Consider the following 24,208-nt stretch of genomic DNA (forward strand, 5'->3'; position numbering starts at 1 on the left):
TATATATATATATATATATATATATGTATATATATACTGTATATATGTGTATATATAGGCCTAATATAAATGATATATTAATTTAATAATATAAGACTATAATGAACTATTTAAGTTATATTGTATATTTAACAAATATCAAAGTACACCTACTGAGCTTGAGCTTGTGAAATGTTTGGGAAAATGTAGCTTGTGTGGACGCTAACAAACTACTTGAATAATAAAAGAGCTAAGCTACTGAACGGTAACGCAGACACTTTTTAAAGTGATAATAGGTCAGTGTTGTGTTTTGGCCCCAAGTGGACAATTAATGCAACTTTAATGCTGATTTATATCTTTGAACCTAATTTAGTTGAGATCGTTTTTCATTTAAATCAGTTTCTCCTAATCTTGACAGTGTCATCATTGTCAAATTGAAATGCAGATGAATCATACATGCGGCTGGAATCTGCAACACTTCCTCTTTCAGTGGACGTCCATCAAGGATACATGTCCCTAAATCAAAAGCTATGACGGTGACTGCTGTCTGTTCGTTCATGATTACAGTGATTACAGTGCAAACACAAACCGCTGGGAGCTAATTCAGCGCAACCTTTCATGGTGCAGATTCAGCGAAAAGCTAACAAATGTAGGCTGTTTTCTGACAATATTAAAGCATAGAATGTCCTATCAACACGGTTCTTATAGACTCATCACGATCAAAAACCTAAACAATTTGGAATTGTATCCCTCTATGTATTTACTGTGTATTTGTTATGTACTGGACATACTGTGATATTATTGTAGCCAAGACATAAACCTTAAAGTAAAGATAGTAAAAAAAGGCCTTGGGTTGAAATGACCAGACCATCAATGATTCAGGTAGCTCAGGCACCTCACAGTCGTACAGGAAACCAGCTGTGGGCCTTTGTCACAACCTCCCCTTGCAGCTGTCCATTGTAAAACCACCCAATAAATTAGCCAAAACAAACAAAGCCATGATATCTAAAACAATTATGATGTTACACTTGACGATAACCTGATGGCACAGCTGTCCCGGAGACCGCCCTGCTGTCGCCTCCGGTGTCTCGGCCTGCAGAGACGAAATCAGGTGTTTGACCTTGAGCGGCGGAGCTGAGCTGAGCCGAACTGTGCTGAGCTTTGGCTTGGCACTCGGAGCTGTAATTACACACACGCTAACACAACGAAGAGCGGACCACCATGACACACACACACACACGCAAACCAACCCATTTCACCCCCTTATCAAAGCCTCAGTTCTAAGTGTCCTATGAAGTGTAATGTTGTGGAACAGATACAGGGATTGTAGCTGGGGTGGTTAACTCCTGGATGGGATGCAAAGAACACTGCTTTCATACTCGGTGAACTGATGATTATAATGAGGCCGGCACACCAGCCCCCCCCTCCCCCACTTACCCACCCTTTCACTCTCACCTCTGACTCATCCTCACTCTTCCTTTTGTCCTCTCTCTTTCTCTCTTTCTCTCTCTCTCTCTCTCTCTCTCTCTCTCTCTCTCTCTCTGCAGTGGACTGCGTGGACCCTCAGTGCGGCGGGCACGGCGTATGCGTGCGCGGGGAGTGCGTGTGCTCGGCAGGCTGGGCAGGAGTGAGCTGTGATGACCCGCTGCCAGCCTGTCAGGAGCAGTGTTCGGGACATGGCACCTACCTACCCGAGTCGGACGCCTGCGCCTGCCAGCCCAACTGGACAGGACCGGACTGTTACACTGGTAAGACCTGAGGATCATATGTTCACTCACAGAAAAACATAAAACAAAAAAAAACAGGAAATCGCCATTGCACATCTCTAGAATGCTAGTGTTGGTGTGCTAGTGTGGTAGCACGCATGCCAGATATTATTTTGTGGGGATTTGATAGACACGAGAGAGAAATATGGACCGGAGCCACCCTGTGAGATGTGTCAGCGTGTGTGTTTGTGTGTGTGTGTGTGTGTGTGCATGCATGCATGTGTGTTTTTTTACTTTCTTCATGCTGGTCTTAAATGAAATTTCCCCTCATGATGCTCCGGAGCCACCCCCTTGCAATGGCACTCACTTTATTGCGCATTTATAGTGCAACACGCATTTACACATACACACATGCACACACACACACACACGTTCCCTTCAGCTAAATGAGTGTAGAGAAGAAAAAAGAAAGGCAGGCTGGGGAAAAGAAAAAGACCTCTATTCTCACTTTGCTGCGAGGCCTTTCAGAGATACTCTGAGGAACATTCGGCTCGGCATTTAAGAGCTTGCTGATGTTTATTTCAGACCCCGTTACCTGCACGCTATACATATTAGTCAGTGCGTGGTTGTTGGATATAGCTGTAAAAGATTTCTTACATGCACACCTACATGAAATCTCCTTTGAACTCCATAAACTCTGCCAGCTATTCTACACTGGCAGTGCAGCAAAGGCAAGCGAGTTAGCCATTGTAAGGGGAACAGTACAGCATGTCTTCTCTCGTGTCAAATATATAGAATGCTGTACTCTGCGGTGCACAGTGAGGAGAGTGTCCTTGTCCTTCAAGTGTAAACTGACAGAGAGGGAAATAGCCATTATAGCTCTGATTTTCCTCTTTTTCCGCCGCACTAACTGAACGCTGGTGTTGGGGAAAGGATCCGCCTTACCGTGCACACCAATGATTTGCAGGCAATTGGCATTAGCCGCCGCTCTCAGGTGCATGCACGCCTTATTATAGTGATATAGCCCATGATAATGATAGACCGTGGCTGAGTGTCTGAGATATGAGCGGCCTCTCTCTACCTGCCGGGCTTTTAATCAAAAGGACCCTGCCATGCTACGTCCTGGTCTTGTTGAAGCATAGCTAAGCTAATGTAATTCTAATAGAGAGCTGAAAAACTCTAACTTTAATCCACTTTTTCCTCCCTCTCCATGCTATGTATATTTAAATTGAAATAACTTTTTTACTGCAGCTGGATAAGTAGTCTTTGTGTGCCCCCAGCACTTTGCTCTCTTTACTGATGGATGAGGCTTTGCCTCTGCAGCGAGAGAGAGGGAGCGAGGAGAAGAGAGGGGGGGGGGACGAAATTTAAAGGGATGTTGCAAGGGAGATGGAGAGAGGGATACTTAAAAGAGAACGCTGACAGAGACAAAGATGGAGAGATGAAGGGAAAGAAAGGGTATTAACATCCCCACCAAATCTGATCAAAATGTCAGAAAAGAATAATAGAGCTGAATTTGAGTCCCTGTAGTTTAAATATGCGGCGCAAATACGAATCATTTGGCTGTTATTATGAGTCTATTCACTCTTCCCCTCCTTCAGGGAGCTCCGCTATTAGAGGTGCGAAGATTACGTATTGTGAGAAAGTAGACCTTTTTTATCCTCTTCTATCGCTAGTTTTTTTTCCTCTCTCACCTCTCTCCGATGTCTCGCCCCCAATTCAGGATTTCCTTTTTAACTTTTCCCCTCTACATGTCCCCTGTGCCTCTTTTACCGTTTTCTTTTCTTCCTTTACTCGATTCCTCCATTTGCTCCCCTCGCCTCTTGTTCTCCCTCCCTCCCTCTCAAACTCGCACCCTTTTTTTTGTTTTTTCTTCTTCTCACACGTATCCCCCCCCCCCCCCCCACCCACCCACCTGTTTGGCAGAGCTGTGCCCGGTGCCATGTGGCAGCCATGGCGTTTGCTCCGAGGGCCAGTGCCAGTGCGAGGAGGGTTGGATTGGCGCTGCGTGCGACCAGAGAGCATGCCATCCTCGCTGCGAAGAACACGGCCAGTGCCACGACGGGACCTGCATCTGCCAGCCTGGCTGGGAGGGAGAGCACTGTAACATTGGTGAGCTGTGTGTGTGTGTGTGTGTGTGTGTGTGTGTGTGTGCGTTTGTTTGTGTGTGCGCACGTGGGAGTGTTGGATTATTCCTTGTGATATTTTGATTAGTGTGATAGGCTTCAAAAAGGTGTCACTGTTACAATTATTTTCTCTTACACAATTCTCACCTTTTTTTCTCCCTCTCAGTTACTCATGACTTGGACGTCGTTGTGAAAGGTAATTCATCTATATTCAGCATAAAAATGTCATATTCTGCTCCTCTGACATGCTCACAAATGCCCAAAATGTGTGTGTGTGGTGTGTGTGTGCGTGCGTGTGTGCGTGTGTGTGTGTGTGTGTGTGTGTGTGTGTGTGTGTGTGTGTGTGTGTGTGCATGTGGGTCACACCTTTTCAGACGGCTGCCCAGGGTTGTGCAGCGGACACGGCCGCTGTACCCTGGAGCAGAGCGGCTGGCGCTGCGTCTGCCAGGCTGGATGGAGCGGGCCTGGATGCAGCGTTGTCATGGAAACTGACTGCAGTGATGGAACAGACAACGACGGAGGTGACATTCTCACATCATCTATCATTTTCTATCCCCTTTTTTTTCCTCTTTCGTACCTCTTTTCATTTCTGTCTTTGTGGCAGATTGTCCATTCCATTCCATTACGTTCTCCTCCTGTTTCTCCTGCCGAAAGAAATCTGCCTCGTCGTTCCTCCCCTGCATCCTTCCCGTGCTGTCCCGATCCTGCCGAGATGCCTGTAGAGTCCCGCTGGTCATTATTATATTGAATATGTATGTGTGTGTGTGTGTGCATGCGTGGTGCGTGCGTCTGTTTTTCCCCTCTCATCACAGCTAAATGTCTGATATGCATACCACCTGCTAGGATAAAAGGCCCTCTGAGAAATTTTCTCAAGTCACAATACAGAAAAAAACTGCGGAATAGATTACTGCTTCTCTGGCTGCGAGGTGTCTTGGTGACAGGTGAGAGGTTTGTGTCGCTCAGCCTCGTAGCTGTGCCGTTCTATCCTCAGGTGAACAGACAAGAAAGGAACATTTCATCGCAATCGTTTTCCTTTCCATTTCAGTCCCATCCGAGGCTGTTTCTCCGACACATAATGTAAGGTTCAGGATGTAGTGCGCTAATACATCACGTTCAACTGTGCCCATGCATTTTGAAACATCAAATATCCATTATGGACGTGCCCGTTAAGCCGGCGTTGTAATCCGTCGTACCAAACAAGGTAGTGTCGCTTTTGTTTAGAGGAAAAACGTCCTAGTTTTCTTTCATGGATCCACGTTTTGTGATGAGAGCACACAGCAGCAGGGAAACCTCAAACGCATACATAGTTTTTTTTGTAGTACTTTCTCCAGCTGGTGCAGAGTGCTGCTGATAGCTGCAATGTAACCGTTTCTTTTTCTTCCCCTCTGCACATTGTTTACCAAAGCTGCATGACTGACTGAGCCGGAGCTTCAGAAAGTCGGCGTAGACGGCTCCTCCAAACATGAAATACAGGCCCTTACCCTGGATTATAACCCTAGAGCCAGGCTATAAGAAATGTCTGGTGGACTATAAACTAGGGCCTGAATAAAGGAAACAACTCACAGCAGGACGGCGGCCTGTCAACAGCGTCGGCACTGATGGTTTTTATTTTAATGGATTACATCATTGTTCTGATTTTGCTTTGTTAACGGACGTTTACTCCGTGGTGTTTGAGAGGAGTGAGAGAAGTGTTAAAGCGCCGTCACACTGTGCTCCAAATACATTTGCACATCGTTGTATGGACGTTTAATTCAGTCACACCTTAAACAAAGTGAACCCTTTCTCACGCTGCCGATCGATTTTACACATGAAGGTCTACTGGTCATGAAGAGCACGAGTCAGCCTGTGAAAACAGTTGCATAATTCCTTCTGAGGCTCTGCAGCTTCGTCAGCTCTGAAATAAATATCCCTAATGACGTCATCGCAGGTTGTCTCAGCTTGGATTTGGAGGCTACAGATTTAAAGGAAAAACAAACAAAGAATGTAGATGTCAAACGAATAATTCGACATTAAGGAAATATACTTTCCCGCAGAAAGCTAGATGAGAAGATCGATACAATCGATCCACCTGCCCTGCCTTGGATATAAAGAACAGCAGGTTCCTGGAGTCTCGTCGTCCCCGTGAGGTTGCGCGATTCCAGGAAGTCACTAAGAAGTAGTCATATAACCCGCCATTAAAACAACAAATTGCTGTTGTGGGTTTTTTTTTTTGTATGGATTAAACAATTGAGATTTTAAATCCGTGAGCTTCAGAGATCCTCGTAGGTAGATTGTGTTTCCTTTTGAACAGAGCCAGGCTAGCAGTCCCCCCCCAGCTGGCTGTTGGTCAGATATGAGAGCAGTGTGGATCTTCTCATCTGACTCGCTGCAAGGAAGGGTCTCCCTTGCATTATGAGATTCTGCTTATCCCAAATTTGGAAAAGTCAGGATACCTCAGCTGCTTTGAATATGGCAATTTCTTTATTCATATTTTTATGGTTCTTAGATGTTGCTCTTATAAATCCAGTCGACTATCCCTTTAATACATATGTGTTGACTTGATTTATAGCATTGTCTTTCTGACTGTATGAAGAAGGAAGTGGAGGTTGAGGTGGTGAGTGGGTGGCGGAAGGGACGGCTTTCTCTCTGCATGACAATAAATTGCCCTTTGTGCAAAAAGCTATATACAGTACATGCTGCATGACATTATATAGTATTGTAATGTATGAATATTGATGAAGTGAATATACTGTAGGTATCAAACTGTTGAGAAAGACTCGCTAACAAAGCCTTATGGAGACCACTTACACTTCTCTTATCTTGCTATCCTGCACAGTGTTCCAGATACCATAATTTTCTATCGCACAATTCAGCCATCTCCCTTAATTGGCAGATATACCGTAGGTACTCATATATGCCGTCTCTCGCAGCAATCTTTTTGTCTCTGAAGATAGACAGAGATGGAAAGATGCTATCACAAGTAATCAGAGAATAAAGAGGAACTCTGAAGAGAGAGTTTCAATTATTCCGCCTGGATGGGAGAGCGGAGCGCATGTATTGTTCATCCTCTTGGATAAAAATCACCAAACAGAACAGTATTTTTCCACACCAGGCAGCGTAATCATACATATTTATAATATATGCATTACATATGTTCATTTTCACTGTCCTTTGTGTGCAATGGTGAACAACAGTGGCTGCATAATGAGCCACAAACGTGTGCGTCCTCTTAATGATAGTGATATTAGAATTTCAATTAATAGTGTGCTTTCAAGTTCAAGTAGTGAATCTTATGGAAATCAGCCATTGTACTTCTCTACCTTTTGTGGGAGGAGGTTATAATAGAATATTGTTGGCCTTTCGCTCTCTGCTCCGTGGTCAGATGCATTTAAATGTCAGCACCGCTTCCTGCCTTTTCAGAAACAGGCTTGAAATAGGAAACACAAATGCCAGCCCGGCTCCCATTACCTGCCGCCTCGATTCGTATCCGCGGCTCATTGTTTACCCCGGAACTTCTCGAATAATGCTGGAGATTCAGGTCTTTTAGATTCAGATTTATAACAATAGATGCTATAATTGTGCGCTGACGGCCCCTAATGCATCTCGTTTGATTGATACTCGTGGTTATGATGATTCGTGCGCAGTTCATTGTCGTAGATGATATTACTCCAGGAGAGTTTCTCACCGGCCGAGCAGTGTGAAAATGACTTCTTGGCAGGTCTTTATGGTGTCTTCTTCACGTCTTTCCACTGCGGATATATACAGTACCTTGGCCTTGAGAGTCAGCACCTTCAGCCACTTAAATCTATTAAAGCCTTTATTGGCTATGCACAATAAAGATGGTAATGTCTCGCCTGTATGAACTGTGTAAATTCCAGCAACCCTCTAAACAAGCAACTCCTCATAAAACGCTGTTTTTTTTTTTTTTCTTTTTAAAGTGTATGTTAATTTAATTTAAAGCGTTTTTATTTTATAAATGGTGTGACTTCCTGTCTATTTCAGATGGCCTCATTGACTGCGTGGACCCGGACTGCTGCGAGCAGCTGAGTTGCGGCTCCGACCCCCTGTGTCACGGCTCGGCCGACCCCTTGGCCCTGCTGCAGCAGAGCCCGCCGCCGCCCGCCGCATCCCCCCCCGCCCACCAGCACGCACGCTCACAGCTTCTACCGCCGCATACGCTTCCTCCTCGGCAAGGCGGCCACGCACACTCTCCCCGGAGACGTGCCCTTCGATACCAGGTATGTGCGTGGCGTGCTCTCTGTTTGCCTGGACCCCTGCGCATGCATGCCGAATACCTTCATGTGTTTGTTTTGGGCGCCTGTGTCCTTGAGCTGCCCTCCTATATAGTACGCGGAAAGACAGGAGGTGCGGATAATGAAGTAGATGCATCTGTATTAATGCGCCGGATCGTCCGTCGCACATTATTTGTTTAATGAAAGCGTGCGTGTTTGCATGTGAATGAGGCTTTTCATGTCTGCGCACACGTCTTCGTGATCTGTGTTCCCCTGGAGATCAGCGGTGGCACGGCAGCGCGTATCGGTGTCGGGCTACAACTGCATTAGAGTATTTGTTTGTTACATATTAATGTCTTTCGGTTTCACCATTCACAAGGGTGTCCCCATTAATTTTTCAGTGGCCTCTCACTTCCATCTAACAGGAGGAAATACACATCACCGGAGAGATGATGACCTAGAAAGTTTGGTTCGGCAAACAAGAAGTGATGCCTGTCTGAAAAATGGCAAAGTGCCCCCCCCCCCTCCCCTCTCCGTTTCACTTGAAGAATAAACAAATTAATTAATAATGTGGGAAATCGATGGCAGCTTTCAGGACAAGAGTAACAAACGGGGCAACGCAGCCACCCGGAGAAACCTCACCATCCTTCATTTATCCCTCTTCTGGAATAACAGATAGGCTCCATCGATGAACGTGTGTGTGTACACCACATGTGTCTGCCCTAGTCTGTCTTCATTTGACCAGTTCAACGATTATTCCAGATTTAAGCAGCGTATTTCACACTTTACGTGCAAAATCAAGATGAATCTTTCAAAACAGTCTGGATGTGACTGATAGTTTACGGTCTATTTAAAGAACAACACAGCCCTTTCTGCTGCAGGTACCACTGTCACTGTAATATAAACATGATGCCGAAGTTTTCTTTTTGTGTGTTTTGTTTTTGTATGACAGGGTGCTGAAAGGTGTTACCGTGGGTGAAGCTATATTTATGGTCCTTGTATCCTGGCATCTGGCAGATTTCATTGTGCTAAAGAATGGAATTGCACTGAGCAGAATAAATGCAGTTTTGCTATTTCTGCACGCAGAAGGTCGCTCGGCACAATGTGCCTTCTCTCTTCAAACAGTCATTATGTTTTCCATCATTCTAAACCAGGCATCTCTGCCTTTTCTTTGTGTTTCTCTCTTGTTCCCCTCTCGCCTTCCTGTCTGTTTTTTTTTTTTTCCAGCCGGGTAGCTGTGATTCGAGGCAGCGTCTCCTTGCAGGACGGCTCGCCTCTGGTTGGAGTTAACATCACCTTCCCACAGCATCCAGAGTACGGTTACACTATCAGCAGGCAGGACGGAAGGTAGAGACATCCACACCCAAAATATACACAAAAGAATATCATCTTCTTTTTAATTATTTCCCTTGCACTCCATTCTTATTCTGTCTTCCTGTCGTCTGACTCTAGTTTTGACCTGGTTACCTTGGGCGCGATGTCTGTGACCCTGATGTTCCAGCGGCCACCCTTCCTGCCGCAGACGCGCACCATCTGGACGCCAAACAACAACTTCCTGGTCCTGGACCAGGTGACCATGTCCAGGGAGGAAGCGCAAACTCTCACATGTGACATCAGGAGTGTTTTGAGTCCGTACCCGCTGGTCCTGCCCTACCCGCTCCCCAGATACACCGGAGCATGTTCAGAGAAGGGGCCGGCTGTGCCGGAGCTGCAGGTACGAAACTACTGAACTATAATCAGAAAATCTAATTATAAAGCGAGTAATCTATGTTGGTATGTCCTTTGCATATCTCAAGAGCTGTCCATCCAATCTACCTCACACTTGGCAGATGTTCAATGATAATGAAATTTGAATAACCAAAATGAACGTCATGGAGGGGAGGGGGCTCAGCATCAGGGATCTGCAGACTGAGCCGAGCATGTCGTCACTGGTCTATATTGTAACAATTCAATGCTTCGTGTCTACAGACGGCAGGCAGTGAAAATGAAGCTTCGGCTCAATTTGTTACAGCTCAGCAACAAACCAACCCGGTCTCACAGGCTTTTGCAAATTTAGCTCATTCCGTATTTGCATCATGCAAATAAGGAATGAGCAAAATGCAAATTAGCACTCCATCCTTAGACTTCCCCACCACAAAGGCAAATTAGGCGGCTGAAAGTCAGGTGTGGAGGTCAGACTGGTGATTATATATTTACCCTCCGACGTGACTCCAAAGATTTCTTTTTTTTATAGTAACCATAAACCTCAACCCGACCTCATTTCAGTACCAACTAAAATTCCCAGGACACAGAGAGTTGTTTTCTTGTTACCTGGACACGCGATAGACTGCAAAGAATGTTATATCCAGAGTGTGCCTTGATCACACCATCCTTTTGTTTTTTTTGCTTACATTACCATTCATATCCACGACACAGCATCTGCACAAGTTCAAGCCCCTTGTGACTGAAGACATAGTCAAAATGAAGGAAGATTTTATCCTCATGACAAATAACACCTCCGGATAAAAAAGGCTGCAAAAATACATAAATAATGAACGGGAGGAACAGTACTTGGTGTTCCCTGTAAGCTTAGTTACACCCACCGTGTTCACTGCGTGTAAAGAAAATGGAATCTAAGCCTTTAGACTTCAGAGGAAAAATGAGTCGGAGATAGTCGTCTCAGAGATAATTTGATTGAAGGTACTCAAACGGTATCCGATTTCAGCCAAGAGAAATATCGTACAGGATGAATCAATGTTTGCTGCAGCAGCTAGTTTACCGTTTATTAGAGGAATGAGCATGGCCTTTTATTTGCTACTCTATCAGGATTTAGGATATAGACATTTTCTTTAAAAGAAAACCCTCGTGGATACGGACAGATATCATTATTCATTCAGTTAAAAAAAAAAAGTTCTCAAAGAAAGAAAATGAAAACGTTCTTCGTTGTGACATATTTGGTGTTCTCCCTGCACTTTACTGTGTGAGCTCTGTAGTCCTGTACCTGCCTGTCAGCTCATTATTTAAGTAAACAAAGTAATGATACAACACCTTCTTCTATCATTCCTCACTCTGCTCCCTCCCTCGTTCTCCCCAGGCGGTGCAGGAAGAAGTTTCAATCCCCGGGGCCTTTTCCAAGCTGAGCTATTTGAGCACCCGTTCCTCAGGCTACCTCTCTCTGCTTAGAATCCTCCTCACACCTCCCTCACTGTTGTCCCCAGTCTCCCCGCTGGGCGGTCTCTCCAAGGTGCATGTCCGCGCATCGGTCCAGGGAAGGTTGTACCAGCGCTGGTATCCCGCCGGGCCCGGCCTGGTCCACAGGCTGGTCTGGAACAAGACTGATATTTATGGCCAGGAGGTCTGGGGCCTCACTCACGCAACTGGTAGGTAGAATGTAAACCACCCGTTCCAAATGTTTTCTTATTTCTATTTTAAATAAGAAAACATGGAAAACACACAAGACACTGACCGTGTGTGGTAAACGCAACCTCCTCAGTTCCCATGGAATCCATCCACTTGTTCTCTGTCATCTTTCTTCTTACATTTCTGTTTGTGTATGGATTAAACAAACAGAATATAAAATAGTAATTAGTGAGCTTTGGAGGTGTTAATGGGCAGATCTGTGAACTTTAAAGAGAGGTAGGCTAGCTGTTTCCCACTGTTTGCTAAGCTAATATTCTCCTTGCTCTCGTTGCATATTTCATGCACAGGCATGGGAGTGGATGTGGATTTTCTCACCCAACTTACGAACGAGAATACGAATAAGCGTCCTTCCCAAAAATATTAAACCGTTCCCTAAAACAGGGCGAAGGATTCTTATGGGAAAATATATTTGCACAGCTCAGTATTTACAAAGTGCTGAGAGATCCAGTGAAATGTCTTCCTTTTAAATCGGATTCGAACCAAGTAAATACAAAGGCGACTGTGGCTCAGTATTACAGCGGGTCATCTTTCAAAGACATGGACGAACAAAGTCCATGTCTTTGTCCATGCATCAAATGCTCCAATCCACCAATACCAGAGAGGTAAATTGCTTCACTCCCCCAAACAGCTCTGATGTCCTTCGAGCGGCTGTTTCAGCCCTGCGGTTTGCACAAAAGCCTGATCGGAAGTCGTCCTGTGACCAATGAGTGACCATTCAGTAGGTAATCAACCAGCTGTTAATGGACGGTCTCCTGCTGGGAAGTGAGAGATTGGAGATTGCCCGATAGTAAATAATTACAGCTACTTTCTTTAATAGGGGGTTTGACAACTGCAGAGTTACCGGAATGAAAGGACGTGTCCACTTTAGTTCAAATATCATTAGTCGTGAAATTCATGGATCATGCACATGAACAGTGGGCAGTTTAGACTCTGTATCACCAGGACCTTGAGACAGCACAGAGTGGACTAGAGCTGCACAGAGAAGAGAGAACTGGGAGTAAAGAAATCACCTGCAGTGGCAGGAAATGGCCCGTTTTGACAGAACTGGCTCTGTGGAGCAAAATGTTTGCAGAATACGACTCTGTACACGGCTTCATGAATGTGGCCCATCGTCTCTTCTCTCCAATGTCCTCTCTCACCTGTGCAAGAAGAAAGAAGAAAGACATACTGGTTATAGAACCGCCCTTGGTTCATCACGGCAAAAATGGCCCGTTTAAAGACGCCATCGAGGGTTAGACGTGTCAACTTTCTGTCGGTAATTTTGAGGGATAATGTTTCGCCGCTTTTCTTTGTGTGTGTGTGTGGAAGGTTGTACACAAACAGTGGAGCTGCGAGAAAGAGCTTTCCATAAGCGCTGAGATATCGCAGGCGCACGAGAAGCTTTGTCCACTCGAGTGTATGGTCTCGTATAAAGATTGCATCTCTCCGTCCCGAGGCTTTCTCTCTCCTCCTGATCCCTCCCCTCCTCTCCTTATCTGCTAGAGCTGCATTTCATCTGCTCCAGCTCTCAACTGATCTTTCACCTTTTTTCTCAACTCCTATGATCCTGTTTTTTATTTTTATTTATTTATTCGCCGTGCTTTGCTGAACAACATCTCTCCCTAACTCACTCCCTCCCTGCCCCTCTTACCCCCTTCCCTCGCCTCCTCTCTTCCTCCACCCTCGCCGTGTTTCCTGCATTTCTGTCTTCTACTGAACTCTATTTTCTTCCCTTCCCCGCTTGTTATTTCCTTCATTCTCTCTGATCTCCCCCATTGCTTCTGTCCTGTCTTCCCTCCTGCCCTCCCTTCTTCTCTCTTCTCAACCCATGTTTCCCCTGATTCTTCCCTCTCTTTAGTTCCTGCCACTGAAAACATATTTTCAGTGGGGCGGGGGTGCTGCCCTGGATATGTGCGTTTGTGCAGCCGTTTACATGAATGCGTGTATTAATGTTTAGAAGACGCTATACTGAGACTCTAGTTGTGGGAAAAAAATATTACGGCAGGTTAAATATTACATTTCTTTTTTCCGTAAGTGGGTTTGTGCTTAAGAAAGACACAGAGAGCTTAGTCTTCATGAACCCTGCAGTGCCCACGATCCCAGTCAAGTGCACCCTGCCCTTCAGGAGCGTGCCAAACACACTTTTGGTCGTTTCGTGGCCAGGCTCCGTTTGGCACACCTGTGGCGTGCTGAGGCCACGGGGTTGGATCAGAGAGAATTAGATGTGGGTGCGTTAGAGGCCGAGACAATCATGGCCAATCATATTCACTACTTTCATCCCCTTTTAAACAGCGAGCCCCCCCCCCCCCCCCTGTCATGATGACAGTTTGAGAATCCTGTGGAGAGCTTTCCTCTGAGGAAACTTGTTGTCTGCAGAGTTTCAAATATGAACACGGCAGCCCAGAGATATCCTGCCACAGGCGTTGGATTCACTTAAGTGGACATGTTGAGGATCTGCTGGTCAACACGTTGTCCGTGCATAGTAGTGCCGGATTTTATTTGTCAACAAATCCATATAAAACATCTGCAGTTAAATACCACAGCAGTGCCGTAAGCAAAGTGGAAGTAGAATTTAATACCCGGTCTAGTTTTTTGTCGTTTGTTAATAATGCACAAATATTTGCTACATTTTCCGACTGCAACACAACTGAAATCCTGGTCATGGCCCACAAATACAATTGTGATTTACAAAATGACAGTCTTTTGTTTCTGGGAACAACACTATGAAACCATCTCTAACCTTTTCTCTAATCTCTATAGCCTGCACTATGAATAATAACGTGTTCAGGTGATGCTCGTTTAACAGCAGGCAGCTGTTGCCCCGGTTACACACTGCTTTGAATAGAGACTGGCCGGAACGGTCTGTCCTCCTGAGGGACTTATTAGCAGAGAGAAAGAAGTTCTAAGTGTTCCACAATTATTCATGAAACTGTATGAATGCGTCTGGCACCAACAGGCCTGTTTATTTATAGAATAATTAACAAAACGACAAATTCGCTGAGCACATACTAAGCACAGCGGTTTCTGTGGTCATTTTGCAAACAGGCTGATGCAGCCGATCTGAGCCACGTCACTCCAGTTAGAGACTTTAGATGGAACGGATACCTGTTGCCGTCAGATGGCTTTAAAGAGCTACTAAAGCAAAGGAAAGGCCTTCAGTGTACACTCGCTGTCTAAGATAACAGAGCTGCTAGGAATCACTCCTGTTGGCATTAAATGCCACAACATGAATACAACTGTGTTTTCTGTGTCAGCTGGTTGAAAAATATAGCATCAAAGTGGAAAGACGAACAAAACATAAATACAGGGGTTTGTGTGGATTATATGGATGCGTTTTCACTAATAAAGTGACCAAAATATTATGGGACACAAGTACCCCACGATACCACAGCATGGAGCCCAAAGACTTGCTGGATGCTTTGTCCTTGTTTTCCATGGAGCCTGCTTTAAGTGTATCTTTTCTGGGCTGTTATTTGGATGTGGCAAGTTAATGTTGAGCAGCTCCTCCTAAACGTCAGGGTGCTTAGATATATATATATATATATATATATATATATATAAAAAACAGTTTATTCTTCAAATTTACCACATTTGTCACTAAATATTAGAGGCTTCAGCCCCTCCCTACCCGCTTCCTGCGCTAATCTATCCCTGCGCTTTGTTGGCACAACAACACAGACACGCATCCGTTGACACGTGTGTGCGTCCACACACACACACACACACACACACACACTCCATATTCTCACACACAGCCAGAGAGAACAAGAGGAAGGGAGATCATGCTCTGTTTGCTGGGGTGAACACATCGCCTGAGGCTTCAGCAGAGGGGAATGAAAGCTGTCACCTGTGAGATATTGAGTGTGCATTCATGTATTATAGTGTGCATGGGTATTGTTTGTATGAGAGCGAGAGAGTGTGTGTGTGATGTGTGTGTGTCGCGTCTTGTAATGTAGCCGCAGTAATATTCGGTTGTGAAGCAGTTCTCAAAACACTGACACTGTCCCTTTGAGATTGCTTTGCCCGTTTTGTCCTGGAAAAGCCTTGTTCCTCAAATAAAATCAGCGTTATTGTAGGTTGTTTCTTTTTCTTTTGTTTTACGGGACAGTGTCCCTGCTGACGGCAATGTATTTATGGCAACCTTTTGATGCATTTTCATAAGGATGGATTGGTTTCCAGGCCATGAAACAGGTTCTTCAAGGGGGGTGCAATGTGACTTGAAGGATCAGAGATTCCACAGTATGTTACATTTTATGTTCACGTGTATTTGACTATACTCTCAGTTATGTTTTTGTCCTTCAAATACTCAAGATCACAAGCCTATTAGAGTGTAAGACACACAAAGAAATTGAAACAAATGAACCTTTAGACTGTAATTAAGCGATAGTTCCTGGAGTAAGAACTTTTGTCCAGCACTTTACCGTGTTTTTTTTTTCTTTCACAAGGCCCCAGTGTCCGAAATCACCCATTACTTTCCCCTCCCAAATCACTTCATCGATTGTACCGCTGATTTAAAAAATTTAAGTCGGGGCGCCATGCGCCTCGCCGAGAGTTTCTCTGAAAGGGAATCTCCTGAGCTTGTACATAACGTGAGCGCCCCTACTTGCGTATTCCGCCATCTCCACCGGTCTTTATTCTGGCTTCGCTCTCCAGTTCCCCTCGAGTGCCCATCGATTCACAGGCACGTTGGTTTACAATGAAGCAAGTAAACAGACAGATCAGTGCAGAGCAGTGATGGACAGAGACAGCTATTCCTCCAGCACGTTTCTGTCAGCTGTCCTCACTGTAAAGGACATCATTATCTTCAATTAAGCAATGTTAAGTCTTTCTCTTAAATTGTCACTGTATTGAACTCCTGCTGCTTTAATTATATGCTAAACCAGTGTGTTTGCATTCTTCACACGTGTGGGCAAGAGAGTTAAGATTGAGGACAGACAAATAAATTGCTACGTGTTAGCATCTCTCTTCATCCCAATAGAGAGCAGAGAACATGCAGAGAGAGAAGGACCGGGTCACTTATTAAGATGGAATGACTTCTTACTTTTAACGCTCCCACAGTGAAAGGGTACTTTAAAATGAACCAGCAATCTAAAACTCTGCATGTGGTAGAATACATGACTTACTTAAAGCAGCACTGAACAATATTTATATGGAAACAAGTGATTAAACCACTTAGTGTAATTTCAAAAAAGTAACTCGTGGTGATGAGGTCACAGAAAATGATTCAGCGCACTGTAACAATCATCTTTTTTCTTCTTCTAGACACAGCAAGCAGCTGGTTTCAGTGTAAAAGAAAAAAGAAAAACCGGAGCCATTTAAGATTCACTTGCTTGTGAACGTAGCATTTAGCTGCTAAGGAGCCAGATACTTGGTAGCCAAAGGGAGAGTGGACTTACATTTGTCAGTTGGCCAGAAACATGGAGCTAAATGAATGCTAATGCTGCACTGCATCTGTTGCACGTAAGCAACTGGTTGCCAACAAGTAGCCCCCCCCCCCAGAACGAAACACTTCTTAAAAAGGCTGATGACGTACGTGAGTATGTTTGTGTGCTTGCATGTTTTCGAGATCTCCCACGGCTTTGTCACCTGCTGCCTTTTTTAAATGTATTCCAAGTCTGAAGTGATATGTTTAATCCTGCCAAGCCCCCCCCAGAAAAGAAGCTGTTGACAGTTGTTACTTGTAGTGGGAAGCTGCGCAGCGTATCATTACAACTAAGAGGCCGAGCAGCTAATTGTAGGGCTCCTTCATGAAGACGGGCTCCTACTGATTACGCTTCCACTTCTCACTGATCCCTCTCAAATAACATGATGAGGTCTCGCCACAGGCCTTTCATCTGTCTCACCACTCATTACACAACAGTTTATGAGAGAGATGCTTGCGTTTAAAGTCTGGCAGTGATGTTCTGTACCACACACAGTCATTCCTGCTGAACATGCTAAGGCACGGCGGGTCAACAGTACACAGCTTTTGATGCGAGTTACATCGAGCCCTCTTTTGTGTGTGTGTGTGTGTGTGTGTGTGTGTGTTCGCATTTCAGTGTCTGTCGGCTACGAGTACGAGTCGTGTCCTGGCGTCATCCAGTGGGAGAGGAGGACTGCTCTGATGCAGGGATTTGAACTGGTCCCCTCGAACCTGGGAGGGTGGTCTCTGGACAAACACCACGCCCTCAACATACGCAGTGGTGAGAGACAATAATATGCTTGTGTACTGTTTTTTTAGGTTTTTTTGCTTCCTTTGACTCAATCACATACATTGTGTCCCAAATACATATATACAAAGATCAGAATGCTACAGGATAAAACATGTATTTTGAGTTTGCTTTATTTGACATTCATGAAGGAGTACATCAAATCTCATACTACAAAAGACATGTGTGTATAAAGATAGCAGAAATGCAGAGGTTCTAGTGACTAGGTTACCTCATAAATATGACGTTCTACTATTACGAAATACATAGGTTTTAACTATTCGTATCTTTTTTATCGCATTATGTCCATGGCACCGTGTCCAAACTGTCCCCGAGCTTGTTTCACCACAGGCAGATTCTTCTCACTCGCTACGGTGGGCGGGGAAACACAAGTCAGATCATCCATAAATGGGCCTGCAAACACCGACGATGTCTTCCCACGGAGCCGACACGAAAACTGTTTTAGTTCAATGTCTGCTGTCAGTCAGCCAGGTGAAGGTTAGCGAGCCGCTGTCCACTCGGCTCCACAGGAGCTGCTGCTGACAGGCAGGCGGAGACGTTCACCGTAGTGTGTGCATAACAGTGTGTGGAATTGGATCACAGAGCGCTCACGTCTCGCTTCCAGTGGGGATTCTATGTAAAACGTAACATTTCATTATCAGTTACTGAAAGTGACGTTGTTGGAGTCCGTCGTGTTGCGAGGCAGACAAACCGCAGTAGTGCTGGGGTTTTTTTCTTCTCACACATTTTCATATTTGAATATCTGTTCTTTTTTACTCTTCGAATATATATTTGATTTTGGAATATTCGTTGACAGCTTGCAGAGAAGCAAGTGTCAACTTTTTTCCAAATGACTCCAAACCCACTTAAAACCAGCGAGAGGAGCGCAGACTAAACAAAAAGAAATACAGAAAGTCTGTCTTGTGGAATAACCAAAACTCTTCAAACTTTGAATGTCGTGCTCACGCAGCATCCCATCCCCCGTAGCGAGAAGCCGATAGAGAAAAGGTGTTTGTCGGGGCCTTTGAGGTATTTATCGCATTCCTTCTTCCCTCCCCAGGAATCCTTCACAAGGGAAACGGAGAGAACGTCTTCTTCTCCCAGCAGCCTCCCGTCATCAGCACCGTGATGGGGAACGGTTTTTACCGGAGTGTCCCCTGCGGTCCGAGCTGCAGCGGGGCCGCACGGGACATGATGCTGTTTGCTCCCGTGGCACTGGCCACCGGCCCCGACGGCTCCCTCTACGTGGGGGACTTCAACTTCATCCGCAGGGTCCATCCTGACGGATACACCAGAACCATACTGGAGCTCAAGTGAGAGTCGTGATCGCGTTTGTGTGTGATAGGAGTAGACTTGATCTTGATGGGGATCTCCCACAGTGGGTAGGAAGCAGTGGGATTGAGAGCACAATCGCAACATAAATGAGCTCAGCTGATGTGGGTTAGTATGGCGTTAGCTTTGGTTTGGCATCGGCGGTTGTGATCTGTTTGATCTCAACAGAATACATTCTGACGGTTGTCTTCATGCAAAAGCAGAGTGCGTGAGATTCAGACATCACATCCTCTAATCTACCTCTTAAGGATGTGAAAGTCTCTGCTGTGAAACAAAGATATTTTTTCTTCTTCTGTGGATTATGACGATGATATCTGCTACTGCGCTGCAGGCGCTACATCCTCTATTTCTGTATTTTCTCAAGCGTAGAATCTCGATGGGATTGCACAGTCATTTGTCCTGTAAAGTGTTCTCCTTATGTAACTTTACTCTCTCATTCTCTGTTATTATTGTATCTCTGACTAATATTTCTGGTTCAGATGAAGGTTTCATAGTGTCTGCGTTTGATACTTCCCTGTCCTCTGGGAGGAAATGTTAAAAAGCTTCCTGTTTTGGTTAATATTTAATGTGAAGCAATACAGCCTTCTAAATCAACCCTAATCCCACTTTATGAGGGGAAAATTGAGTCACTGTAGCCTATGAAGTTCAGAGTGACTCTCGTTAGCATCATAAATGATTGTTTTTTACCTTCTCTTTTCTCCTTTTTCAACACTCCTTTATGGCTTATTATCAGGAACCGGGACACCCGACACAGGTGAGAACTAGTGATTAACACCTCCTTTTGTGCTCCTGCACAAAAACACACACACATACACAGAACTTACATGTGTCAAGGGTATGACACGTTGCAAAAATCCCCCAAAGCACTTCATCTTGGTCTGTTTTGCTGCACATTGCGTAATTGCATTGACCTGACTTTCCCTCTCTTCCCACTAACGCACCACACGGAAAAGCTGCATATACTCAGGCTGCAGTCAGATCTATCAAATCCCCATTTAAATCTTCACCAGGCGATATTAAATTTGCAAATTGGAAATCTGCCAAAATGTCAAGGATTTCATGTTTTTCGGGGATTACTGGGAGTCTGTTTGGAGGATGCAGCGGCTCACTCGCTCCCTGAGCCGGGGCTAAAAGCCCGAGGCCTTGCGCGGCCTCGACATCGTCCCTGGACCCGAGTCTCGATGGTGGTGTGAGCTCTGTACGCCATGTTCGACAGAAGATTAGACAGATGTTACAGGGTCTGTGTGTGTGTGTGTGTGTGTGTGTGCGCTGTTATCGGGGGTTATATCAAGCCAATTGTGTGTGTATGCTTGTGGGGGTTTTTGTATGGGAGACGGAGAGGGTTTATCCGAGAGAGGATTTTTCAAGACGCCATATCTCCAGCATGCCAACGTTTCCAAGCATGCAAAAAAAGGATAACCAGGCTGTGTGTTTATCGCTGGTACTGTACGTGTGGGTGTGAACATGTGTCTGCGAGTGGGAAAATATAAAATGCGCCTGAGATGAATACCATGATGAATTTCTTCTGTATAGCCTGAACCAGTGATTCCCTACCAGTGGTACTGATACCTCATACCTTCAACAGATGCTCCAGGGCCAGAACATAGAGGAAAATATCCGCTTTAACAACTATCTGTATACGTGTAGACAGGGCCTAAGAGTGCATAACACTCGTTACCTTGCTAGAATAAGTTGAAACAGCTTGCAAATGACTAAAATAGATCGATAAACATTGGAAATTGTTGGTTGAAAAAAATAAACCCACCCAAAGTATCGACTAAATTAAACTACGTTCTGTCACACCAATTGAAATCATTCAACTGTACGAAAAGAATATTGTCAAAGCTACTGTTATATCAACTTTTACAATGAATTCATAGGAACACACCTGGGACATGACAGCTGGTGTCAGTGAAGGGGCACTCCCACAGAGCTGCGGGGGGGGGTGGCACACGTTGGATTACGTCATGTTATGAACCACAGGTGTAAGCCTATAGCAACTGAATTCGTCTGAAGGCACTTTGGATATCCTTTTCTAACCCTGGAGGTTTCTCCTTCAGCTCCTGCTTCCTCCTGTTTTCCTCCGCAGCAGCTTTTTGCCGTTAGAAGCATGTTAATGTTTCTCTTTTATTCCATACTATTGTTCTCCCAAGTCCAAATGCATTAATTATTCATCCATATTCGACTTTCAAAGCTTTTTCACTCCGCGGTCTCTCCCGGCAAAGTGCCTATCAGCCGACGGGGCTTCAAAACAAGGTGTTCTCCGAGGGGAGACAATATGGGATGTACTCACCGTGAAACCATTGTCTACTCCCCGCCGTCAAGAGTTTGAGCGAGGAGTAAAGCAAATAAGGGAGGAGGTCCTGTACAACAGTATCTGAGAGCCCAGACGGTCGATTCAGAGAGACAGTCGGGAACAAGCTAGATCACAGTCTATCAACTCTGATCATTGCTTTGTTATTTTGTGTGGAGCGAACAAGGGCAGGTTGTTGTTGTTTTTTGCTGCTGGTTGTTATTATTGTTCATTTCCCTTCCGCTGGATGAATGTACTCAGAGCCGTGGGCATCTAATTGAGAAAAAGACAGGTCAGGTGATTTGTAATCAGCCATATGCACAGCGCAACGCTCGTTGCGGCTTCAAGAGGCCCAACAAATATGATGGGCCGCTCAGAGCAGTGGCACACTTTGAAACTCTGAGGAACTCTCTCAGGATCAAGTTTAAATTATGTATGTGCAGTTCAGTGCAGAGCTCTGTAAACTGTTATGCACTTACTGGACTGGATGAGTGACAGAAGCCTTGCCTATGTTGCAAGTGTTTTTTTTTTACTGGGTTGGGAGAAAGTTCAGGCGAATGTCGGAAAGTGAGTTTTCTCCGAAGAGAGTAAAGGGTTAGAATAGATAGAATAGCCTTACGGTGTGCACACCCGGTCCAGAGCACACCAACAATTATAAGAATTGTTTTTTAACCTGTGAGAAAATGTTAAATATAAAAGGTCTCATGTCTGTAGAAAATGTAAATATACTAATTGAGGAAGACTATGCAGAAGCATGATGTGAGAGTTCTACCTCATCCTTACCTGCCGCCAGAGTTCTTAGCCGTCCAGTGTTGAGCTCCACCTTTGGCCGTCATCCAGGATTCATAGAACCGCAGTTACATCCGTAACTCTCAATATTTTTCTTGACATTCTAATTTCCCTTTTTTTAATTGACAAGATCATTTTTAAAAACACTGTTACGGTGTGTCTTTGGCTTTGACTTGGATCTAGATTCGTTGTGACGAAATGCTAATTCTCCCTCACGTTATTTTTTTTTTGCGATCGCCGTGTTCCAGTCTCAATAATACACAACAACACCCCGACAATATCCGAAGGTCTTCTGTAATGAATGAACTGCAGACTGTAATGTACAGAACAGAAGCAAGTCGAGTGTCCTCTGCACGGGTACGTGCCCACGGTGTGAGCACTCCTCCTACACGGAGAACAGTATACAGCTCACAGTCCACGTGAGGGTAAATGAAGTCAGCGTTCATGGTGCGCCTTCTAAAGCCCGAGGCTTAGTCTTATTAGAACAGTATGAAAATTACATAAGACCGTGCCGTGGCCCTTCCTCCACACAACATGTTGTATTGTCGAGCCTTACGCTGGATGGAGTTCCTGTCTTTTGTCCTCTCTTCACCTCCCATAAACAAACAATTACAGCTAGAACAAAAGATAATTACGTGTCTGCACGGCTCATTTGGCTCGGGACAAATTTAGCTATATGAATGTTCTGGGTTTAATTTGGGTCTGGACCTTTAGTTGCATGTTATCCCTTTCTCCCTGTTATTCTCCCTCCTGTTTTTCCTCTCGCTCTCAGTTTAGTTGTGCTTAATACTATTCTGGACTGTGTGCAATAGTAGTGAAAGATAAAAAAAAATCAACCAACGACGACAACATTTTACAACTATCACAATTAATATAGAACACATGAAAACCAAAGACAGAAACACAGACAACGTATAAGCATAACCTGTTCTCAATATGCACAACAGAGGTATCGTATCGTACAAGTATGAGGATGCAGCTGTTGGTAGGACTGATGAATGCATGAATTCTGCAGTTCCGCTCTGCACATACATTTATACATAAAGGTGCTTATCGCCTCCTGACATGCGGGCACATTTATGCTGACGAACATGTGACGAGCAACTTGAAAATCACAGCAAGAATAAAAAATCAATCTTCCTGACATTATTGTAAGCAACCGTAGCTCATTGCTGTTTCTGTACTGATGCTATAGGGGAGCATCATACAGAGGAACACACTGAACCCGTATGTCTTTATTTGAATAAAGAATAAATGAGCCAGCCTGATATTAAAAGAATATTCCTTTGCTGTGGTAGGTGTGAATGCATTGTTCATACATTATTGGTATTATTTAACTGTTAAACATGACATGCAGAAAAGCGATCGTCAGGTTTATTCAGTATACAGTATTCTATAGGCTTAAGTTCTCCGTGTGTAAAGTGTTTACAGTTCTTGTGTGGTGAATTTTCCTACTGACACAGAATGGGACTTTTTTTTTTTTCTCATTTGATTTGATCATAGTGTTTTTGAAGATGTGTTGAGATTAGCTCGGTTTGGCTTCGCTGCATGGGATTATCAGTCAGTCGGAGACACACGCTGTTGGTTGAATACTTTTGTAATTAGTATCCCCAGAAACATTTCTTCTTGCCAAACATCCTTACAATGAGATTACTAATGTGGCCGTATGTGCCATTCACATTGTTCCAGCACAGGAACAGAGTCTCTCATACTAATGCTTATCACTGGGATGTCCTGATTGCCTCTAAATGCTTTCACTTTAATTGATGGTGCTGTCTAGTCATGAATGCTGCTTATTATTTTTATAAATAGTCTCACTTTGGGTAAGTAGGAAAACAAATGAACATTTTCTAAAAAGCCAAACTAAATGCTCTTTGGAACACTGTATGTCATTGGAAAGTGCACCTTTGCCACCGTCTAAAACTATCTTTCCTTTCGAACCGAATTCCCTATTAACACTTTATCTCACTAGCACCAGCCCCGCTCATAAGTACTACCTGGCCATGGATCCAATGGGGGAGGTCCTTTACGTGTCTGACACCAGCAGCCGCCGGGTGTACCGGGTGAGGAACCTCGGCCAGCCGAAAGATCCCTCTCGCAACCTGGAGGTAGTGGCCGGGACAGGGGAGCAGTGTCTCCCTTTCGACCAGAGCCACTGCGGAGAGGGCAGGAAGGCCGCCGAAGCTGCGCTCAACAACCCCCGAGG

The 24,208-nt window shown here is 44.7% G+C and overlaps 1 protein-coding gene across 1 annotated transcript in view; it reads left to right on the forward strand.

The window, feature by feature from the left end:
- Positions 1-24,208, forward strand: part of tenm1 (teneurin transmembrane protein 1) — a 174,446-nt gene that overhangs the window by 110,451 nt on the left and 39,787 nt on the right. Inside the window, 13 exon segments of the mRNA XM_031858162.1 lie at positions 1,310-1,727; positions 3,612-3,797; positions 3,978-4,007; positions 4,186-4,332; positions 7,793-7,917; positions 7,919-8,028; positions 9,250-9,369; positions 9,475-9,736; positions 11,096-11,381; positions 17,439-17,582; positions 18,649-18,901; positions 19,654-19,674; positions 23,975-24,207. Of these exon segments, the coding sequence (XP_031714022.1) occupies positions 1,310-1,727; positions 3,612-3,797; positions 3,978-4,007; positions 4,186-4,332; positions 7,793-7,917; positions 7,919-8,028; positions 9,250-9,369; positions 9,475-9,736; positions 11,096-11,381; positions 17,439-17,582; positions 18,649-18,901; positions 19,654-19,674; positions 23,975-24,207 (2,335 nt within the window).

The sequence above is a fragment of the Anarrhichthys ocellatus genome, unplaced genomic scaffold (genome assembly GCF_004355925.1).
Source record: "Anarrhichthys ocellatus isolate YVR2014 unplaced genomic scaffold, GSC_Weel_1.0 scaffold19, whole genome shotgun sequence".
NCBI classification, from domain to species: domain Eukaryota; kingdom Metazoa; phylum Chordata; class Actinopteri; order Perciformes; family Anarhichadidae; genus Anarrhichthys; species Anarrhichthys ocellatus.